We start from the raw sequence: 9,421 nt of genomic DNA on the forward strand, positions 1-9,421 counted from the left end.
TATGTCATTTCCTTACGCCTTACTTGGCAACATCTCACGTTTAATGGGTTCCTATCCCAGGCCGGGAAATACGAAAGTTTTAAAAATGGTAGTTGTTATTCCCTGCTTAACGTTCAGCCTTATGGGAAACGAGAACAACTGGTTGACCCATTGTCAGTATAATGTGACCGGGTAGATTCCTTGTGTTGTGAGATAGCACTATAAAGTGCACATCAGATCCACTCTATCACAAGGAGGCAAGTACACCAAGATTCGCTGTCTCCAGCACACATGCACACATTGAGGCACGTCCTTAAATTACCGTAGCTGTTGATATGGCGTTAAACTATATAACCCTTTAAACCAACTTAAAGTAATTCGTCTGTCTCACTTTCAGATATCGGTTTACTTCAGCCTGATGACTTTGAAGGAATTTGACGTCCAGATGAGCCGATTTGCTGTGTCCGGCTTCCTTACCTCCTCATGGACTGATCGACGACTGGAATGGTTGCCTTCGGATCATAACGGGATCTCGTCACTCCAGCTGTACCAAGGCGATATTTGGACTCCGGGGTTTGTTTTATGGAACTCTGACACGTCATTGACTTCTATGGGGTACGACAATACACCTGTGAGAGCATATTCTAACGGCTTGATTGTTTGGAGTCCAGGACAGGTGTTTGTAACGTCATGTGATGCTGACGTCACATATTTTCCCTTCGACATACAGCGTTGTGCAATGGATTTTACACCACACGGCTACAAAATGGATGAAATTAACATGACTATTGATGAAACCTTCCCTTCTAAGGGCGAATCGACCTTAAATACCATGTGGGAAGTACGACAAACGAAGATGTTTTTAACGGATATGAATAATGAACTAATGCTACATGTCTCTGTTACATTTAGTCGGCGTGGACTTATCTTTGTCCTAATTCTCATACTGCCGGTAGTTTTAATGAGCCTCGTGAATCTTGCAGTATTCTTCATCCCAGTAGAGGAAGGAAACAGAGTCGACTTCTCAACAACCATGCTGCTAACCATATCGGTTGCTATGACAGTAGTAGGCGGCTACCTTCCAGAATCTTCTTTACCCCAAATTTCCCTCATGTGTTACATGGTATCTATCCACGTTTTCATCAGCATGCTAGTGATGGTATTTACGGTTAAAAGTGTTCAGATTTATCACAGAACCGAAACAGATGAAATGTCAACTATGTCTAAATTCTTAACAAAAGTTCTGCTGGGTAAACGACGAGAAAAAATTGGAATCAAAACTCCAAACAAAGAGGATATCACGGAAGTTAAAGAATTTGAGCGACCGAAATGGATTATAAGTTCACCAGATGATATCGGAAAAGATGAGGTGAAAATAGATAATCGGGCGGAAGATGATACTAATCAAATAAATGACGTGAGTGTAACTTGGAAAGACGTTGGGTCGACATTTGACAGACTTTCTTTCATCTTCTTCATTTTACTGATCGGTATTCTAGATTTAGTTACTATTTCTATGGTATTTTTGAAGGGTGGAAAAACACCTCTTTAGAAAAAAATGTGGTGTAAAACGAATCTTTAACAATAATTGACGTGGTGCAGAAACCATACTTTGGTATCCAGCCAAGATCAAATATTAATTCGTTTTCGTTCATTTCGGAGTTACTTATAATCAAACTGAGGAATCGAGAGCACGACGTCAATATGGGGATAAGTATTACCCTTCAAGCGCCGATGCATCATCGTAACCTCGCCATTGTTCTCTCGTTTTTACACACAGCTTGATGAGAAAACAATGCATGAACTGTCAACCACGGCATGATCGTAAGAAGAGACTTTAGTGGACCACCTGCCAAAACGGGGATTATCTTGTGTACTGATTACTTGAGGCAGGCCTGTTTACTTCATTTAACGGAAATACTACGTGTGTGCCCCAATGGTAGTTTCTACTCCTGCTTACCGCTCAGCAAATTAGGAGTGGGACGACTGGTTCGCCCGTTGTCAGTATAATGTGACCGGGTGGGGCGTCCTGCTGGGTTTCTTCGGCAGTATGTCTCAGTGAGGTAGCACTATAAAGTCGGCATCAGTTCCGCGCTATCACAAGGAGACAAACACGAACATATCGCAGCCTCCCAAAATACACACACATACACTACACGCATGCATCTTATACACAGGGGAGGCTGTCCTTAAATGACATTAGCTGTTAATAGGACGTTAAACAAAATCAAACAAACAAACAAACAAGTGCCCCAAACACTACGGTATTACTCATCTGATGAAAATATGCGTGGTATTTGTAGTTCGAACACATCCACGAGTTGTCCCTTCTATATCAACGCAACCAAAATCAGGAATCTCGTTACCGGAAATGGGAAATGAATAGAAGTATGGAAAACGTTTTGGTATGCCGAAGCAGAAAAAATGATGACGATGGCGACAATAATGATGGAACATATGCTAAAATGCTATCAAACTTTCAAAACGGTTTGAACCAATGAATGGAGTTGCCACAAACAATCCTATCAGGAAAAAAATGAGTTCTTTGCACAACTTTTAACATTCATGCAACCGTAGCGGAATATTTAATTGTCAAGGACACGCCGACTCAAAAAACCATCAGGTTGACATAATTTTGTAAGATTTTGAAATAAAAGTGAAAGCTATTTTGTGAGTTTTATTTGTTTGTGTCCCTAGTACATGTCCGTTCTTCTGCACATCAACCCTGCATGTCATTTAAGGACGTGCATGTACCCCTTTGTGCAATGAAAGCGTTGATGCTGCTGGAAGTATGCAGGTGTATTTGTCTCCTTGCCAAAGCGCGAATTTAAAAGGCAAAACATCTTCTGAGCAGCTGAGAAGACGGATGCCTTGGGATATACAGTTTGTTAGTTTGTTAGTTTGTTTAAGACTTAACGACACAATAACACAACATTTTAAAATAAAACTCCGTGATAAGTTTGGCTTGGTGTTATATTTACAATGGGGGTATATATTTACAATGGTGATATTTAAGGATGTGCATCCATGTGTGTTATGTATGCATGCATGAGTTTAGATGCACTGACGGCAGGGTATGTTTGTGTAATTGACTCCTTGCGCGGATTTGACACCAATTTTATAGTGCTGAAATACAACTACAATAACGAACGCACCTAGCATAGTATTCCACCCGTCCACATTACACTGACAACGGGTGAACCAGTTGTTGCCATTATCCTAAATGCTGAACGTTAGGCAAGAAATTACAACTACCAGTTTTAGGACTTGAGTATGTCCCGGCCTGGGGACGGAACCAATTGCCTTCCTGAAGGCAACGTGGTCCATCCCCAGGCCGGGACATACCGAAGTCCTTTAAAGTGGTAGTTGTTATGCCCGGCTTGATATTGAGCATTTGGGGTAAAAACAACAACTGGTTTCGCCCGTTATCAGTATATTGTGGCCGGATGGAATGCTGTGTTGGGTGCCTTCCACATGCTATTCCAGTGAGTGGCAGATCCGCGCTATCACAAGGAAGCAAATGTACCATCATACCCCGTCTCCGGCACACATAAACACATGCAGACCTACACAACACACATGGAGGCACGTCCTGAGATGACCTTAGCCTTAATAGGATCAAACTTAAACCCAACCCTCATCTGGACGAACTTTCAGCGTTAAAGCCAAGAGTGCGGTGTTGACAAGTAATGTATTAAGAAATAGAAAGAAATACAGAGATCGTGGTTACAAAATTAAGGCTACACTGATCAAGTATATTTGTAAGCATGGTTTTTAATCAATGTGCAATATTGAAAGGCTGGGACACTTCATTTGGCAAAGAGAATGATAACATAAACTATGGTTTTAATGTCCCGGTAACAGCTGAGGCCATAATTAATTGTACAGACTGTCAATTATATAAAGAGCCAGAAACGTACCTATTTGCCGGCGTTTTATTAGATCGATTTAACACTTACGGTAAACTAACTAATACAATCCAAAATAAAAATAAAAACATATCTGGAATATAATTATCAATCCATACACCGTTACAGAAATATATAAAAGAATCATTATTTATATTATCAAGGACCAGTTTAATATTTATAACGGTATAGATACCTGTCCATGATATGATGCTTGCTTCTTGAGTGGTTGGTTCATTCTGTTCTAAGCAATGTAAAACATGCACGTTTCAACGCGATCACATGACGGGTGTTGGGTAAATGAGTGGGAAATCTGTATAGTTTTATTTTTATAATATCAGTGAAAATATCATTTATATATTTCATATACGACATTAGAAGCTTCAAAATCAACATGATGTTACTATACAAAAATGAGGAACGTACGACTCAAACATGTGATTGCACCTATACAAATTGTTCATATATACAGCATGTCAAAGATGAATAACACTTCACCATACAGCTGCTTCGTCCTTCTAGGTCTAATCGGTATTCAATGTGGAACATGTCATTGTCATGTTTGATCTGAAACAGGTTCATGATATACATTTTTCTTTGCAAAACATCTGATAGTCCCTTCGTAAAATTCTCCATTATTAAGTACATAGCATTTACACGTTTTGTACAATTTTGATATACACATTTTGCAAATTTTAACTTTTAAGAATCTCTTGATGTGTGTAAAACAAAAGAGTTCCTTTTGATGCTTTATGCCTAAACAGTCCTTCTTATGTCGAGGGGCCGTTAAGCATTGACTTAAAAGGCAGACCAGGGGCCAAAAGGGTGGACATCCAAATTTATTTAGACCACTATTTATACAAAAGAGTAGAAGGGAGTTAAGCCCCTTAATATGAGTTGGGGGAGTGCTGGTTGATTTAAAATTAATACAAATAAAATATGTATATTATGAAACCTTCCACCATCCAAACGACGTAATTGTGGCAATCAAGGTTACGACGTAACTCAAGGACTAAGGAATCAAGCAGCAGAATATCCATATAATACCTGAATACCTTGCAATGTATGAAGCAAACCTGACATCCTGACTTTGATAGTCACCAGCGATAGTAACTTTATTTGTATTATCATGTCTAAACTACTGAACTCAGGGTATGTTGGTTGCGACAAAGAAAACCAGATTGGCAATAATAACTTCCAGTAAAAAGAAGAAAATGCAAAGGTAATCAAATAATTTTGAAATGGACTTAAACTGAGTCTCCATCAAGTGTTCATTCCTGTTAGAGTCATTGTCATTACCACTGTCGGGTGATTCTAATTTGGAGTCCGGATTTGGTAGTTGAGGCTTTCCACTTTCAGGTACGGTTACAAAGCACATGAAAGGTTTCAGAACTGAAGTCATTATTTGAAGGCAGAGCGTGCTGTGTGAACCTAGGCAAAGACTAACGACTGCACACGCAACCATCAACGAACTTGACATCATTTGAACCAGAACCAGTACAGAAAGGTAAGAAATGTCCGGAAGTGACGCACTCGGAAGTGTATCGGTCACCACGGTGAGGAAAACTGACAACGTCAACAGCATTGTCACTGCATAGTCTATTCGGTTGCTTCCATCTACTGGAATGATAAATATGAGAATATTTAAAATACTCATTACCAACATCGGTACCAGAATATGGATGACATGGTAACTGGATCTTCTGTTAAACTTTATCTCTATCATAAGTTTCTTTTCGGCCCTTGAATTTCGTTGAACTCCTGAAATATCTGTCGAGATTATATTCCACAATCCGTTTTTGTTGTAATCAGATAGATCAAATCCCGCAGCTGTTATGTTAATTTCATCTTCCATATAACCATATGGTAAAATATCTATCGTGCATGTTTGCTCGTCGAAAGGAAATTTTTTAATCTGAGCATCACAACTTGTCTGAAACAGGTTTCCTGGTTCCCACAGGGCATCTCCAGAATGGTTATATCGCACTGGTAATGTATCGAATCCGAACGGACGAACCCTGTCGTAGGTATTCCACACAACAATGTTTGGAATCCACACCCTGCTCTGAGGGAACAAGATCGAGGAAATCTGACCAAAGTCGTTAGGGTCCCATGCTATTCGTTCGTCCCTCCATTCTACGATAAGAAATCCGGTAACTGCAAAACGACCCGCGTTTTCGTCAAAGTCATTGAAGGCGGCCAAGCTGAATTGGATACTGACCTACAGTGAAAAACAAAAATAGAATTATTCTATTTTATTTTATTTTGATATTTAATCCAAATTTCAATTCATAGATGAATCAATGCGTAGATAACAAATTACATTATAATAACCCTGAAATCGGTGAATGGCATTATAGCTACAGATAACAGATAGAGGCGCCGAGACGAGGTTGTCCTTGCCCGTCTCCGGATGGGTCATTCATACATTACTCATTGTTATTTACTTCAAGTCAACTCGAGAAAATTTCTCTAATAAAATTACATGTCTTTAATTTAATGTCTTTTCGAAAACATAACTATCTCTTCAATTTTAGGCTATCTGAAAGGTGTTTTTGATATAATTTGAGTCATCATAGCCACTTTCAATATTCAAATTGACGTTTGTCTTTTAACCTTTAAGTTTGTTTGATGTTTTTATTTTGCATTGTTTTTTCCGACCATTTGTTGGCCCTTATGACCTATCCTGTGTTGATGGGCCGTTAAGCATTTAATAATAGCTATTATTTTGAGTAACGTCCTATTAACAGCTACAGTCATTTGAGGACGTGTGTTGTGAAAGCGTGCATGGGTGTACGTGTGCCGGAGACACATATGTGATTGAACATTTGAAAGTCGGTAATAGATAAAGTATGCCAAAAGTGAGTTCCACTGCATCATACAGCTGTTTCATTGCACTTAAAAAATTGACAATAGATCCACAGTCATGTCCATGAGGTATTTGCGAGGACGCTAAGCTCTGAGTACACCAAAGGAGAATCACTCCCATGGCAGTTTTGGACCATGCATATCAGTTATAGCATCCAGTTATTCATCTTGCACCTCAATTATATTTTTGGAGTCAACACAAACAGCATCCAAGCGTTAAGTGAAACATCATAGATACAGCACCGCTCAAATGATGTAAACTGCGTTAAGCAGGCGATGTGTTCCCAATTATAGATAAACGTATATTACAGCGGCTAACAGCCACGGGAAGCAAAGCAGCCTAAAGGAAATTTCTATGTTATCAAAAACAACCATCCAAAATGATTTCAAAAAAAATAAAGGTATGCAATCCACATACCAGATGTCTGGGATGCCTATATACGTATTTTTGTATCGCCGGTAATATCATATTCTTAAACTAAATAATAACTTTATATACTGATTGCAAAATATTGTTACCCATTACACTCATTCACATGAGGTGACTTGTATGTTAGATCTTTATTCTGCATTTCTCTTTTCTATATATATTCTAATTCTGTCTCGTTTGTTTTGTCTACCATTTACCTATTTCTGTAAATCAATCACCTCATTGAGATTTGTTATTCTATTTATGAGTCATATTTAACTAACATTCTGGTTCAATGTTGAGCTCGAGCAAATGTTTCAATAATTAATCCCATTACGCAAGATAGATGCACGTTTGTGCAGACTTGAAGCGTAATACCATTCTTTAATCTTTCGGCTTTACGTAACCATATGTCGGATTTGTTTTCGCATATGTTCATCTCATTATAACGTTGATGATCCGATTAAAATGATATTAGTTGCTAATAAGATATATATTTTGGCACCCTCTCAGCCAAAAAATTGCTGAGCCAAATTCTTTTCCGTTTTAAACATTTTTTAAACCGTTTTTGAATGCGGTGATTACAATTGCCGTTGAAGAACTTAAGATAAAACCAATTAACACATGTTTGGTTGGAGATCATTCTATGCGTATTGGAGGAAATAAATTTCCCGTGTCCATCTCGATGGCCAAAAGTACAAGGATCATGCTGTTAATCATATAATTCAGAAACCTGTCTATCCTGGCGCTTCCGACCCACAAAAGCCTTTTGAGTTGATTGGACCTATCCTGATATTTAGCAAGTAACATTGAACGTTTAAGCGGTTTAAATCAACTAACTCTCGGACAAAATACCACCCGTGCCATTTTTTTGGGTAAAACTATAATTGGTTTGGTTTAATTGTGTTTAACAGCTAGGGTCATTTAAGGACGTGCCTTCATGTGTGTAGTGTATGCGTGCTTGCGTGTGTGTATGCAGGTGACAGGTTATGTTGGAGTGCTTGCCTAATTGTGATAGCGCGGATCTGATGCCGACTTTAAAATGCTATCTCACTGAACTTTAAGACTAGGTTAAAATGACACCCTCCAATAGAGTTGCTTTTTATCCAGAGTCTGATTTTACTCTACATATCAGTATAGGTCCTAAATTAACAACCAACTGTAACAAATTGTTGGGTCCCGATGTTCCGATTGTGTTTTAGTGTGTATCCATTTATGTCGCTACTTAGTGTCTAGTCACTAGTGAGATACAGAGTAGAGGCATGGTATTTCAGTGAGATATCACTATAAAGTCGACATTAGATCCGCGCTTTCAAGTGGCAAGTACACCATCATACCATGTATCCAGCACACATAAACGCATCCATGCTTACACAACATACATGGAGGCACACCCTTAAATGACCTTAGCTGGTAATAGGACGTTAAACAAAATAAAACCAAACTAAACTCTTCAGCTCATTCAGAATACGGATCTAGTAATATATAGCTGCGGGTTGGTAGCGAGAGAAATTAAGCGGCTACATTCGGTTTTAATCGAGGCCCAAGTCTTCTTTGAAGGGAAATATCGGTCTCAATGTTTTTAGCCACGGCACGGCAATGAGTAAAGTATCTGTGAGCAAGATTCTTTACTCTGTTTGTTCCAGTCTACTCAACTTAAATAAGTACGTGGTTGGGCAGTGCTAGAAATGTAGATTGCTAGCTGTGAGCGCCGAAATGGCAGCACCGACTGTATTCTCCCTAGGGAGTTGAGAAATGGTTGCAAAGGCCCTATAACCTAGGATAATAATTTGTAGACTGCTTTGAGTCGACCTACGAACTCGGTTGTGATAATTTTATATGTAGGTTCCCCTTGGTCCTTAGCTGTGCACGGCAACTTTTGAGACTGATCGGATAAACAACATGGCCGACAGGCAGCCATCTTGGATTTTGATAGTGAAAGTTTGTTATCGCTATTTCTCAAGAAGTACTAGAGGGATCTTTCTCAAATTTTATATGTAGATTTCCCTTGCTCCTAAGCTGTGCAGGACAACTTTTGAGACTGATCGGATAAACAACATGGCCGACAGGCAGCCATCTTGGATTTTGATAGTGAAAGTTTGTTATCGCTTTTTCTCAAGAAGAACCAGAGGGATTTTTCTCAAATTTTATATGTAGGGTCCCCTTGGTCCTTAGCTGTGCAGGGCAACTTTTGAGACTGATCGGATAAACAACATGGCCGACAGGCAGCCATCTTGGATTTTGATAGTGAAAGTTT

The 9,421-nt window shown here is 39.1% G+C and overlaps 2 protein-coding genes across 2 annotated transcripts in view; one reads left to right on the top strand and one right to left on the bottom strand.

The window, feature by feature from the left end:
* Window positions 1-397: 397 nt before the first annotated feature.
* LOC110457092 (neuronal acetylcholine receptor subunit alpha-5-like) lies at window positions 398-1,531 on the top strand. The gene has a single exon (XM_021508192.1). The coding sequence runs from the start codon at window positions 398-400 to the stop codon at window positions 1,529-1,531; it is 1,134 nt and encodes a 377-aa protein (XP_021363867.1).
* A 2,219-nt stretch (window positions 1,532-3,750) lies between these two features.
* Window positions 3,751-9,421, bottom strand: part of LOC110457085 (acetylcholine receptor subunit beta-type unc-29-like) — a 9,728-nt gene continuing 4,057 nt past the window's right edge. Inside the window, exon 2 of the mRNA XM_021508185.1 lies at window positions 3,751-6,108. Coding sequence (XP_021363860.1) covers window positions 5,035-6,108 — 1,074 coding nt within the window. The 3' untranslated portion in view covers window positions 3,751-5,034. The remainder of the gene's footprint in view (window positions 6,109-9,421) is intronic.

The sequence above is a fragment of the Mizuhopecten yessoensis genome, unplaced genomic scaffold, assembly GCF_002113885.1.
Source record: "Mizuhopecten yessoensis strain PY_sf001 unplaced genomic scaffold, ASM211388v2 scaffold9023, whole genome shotgun sequence".
NCBI lineage: Eukaryota > Metazoa > Mollusca > Bivalvia > Pectinida > Pectinidae > Mizuhopecten > Mizuhopecten yessoensis.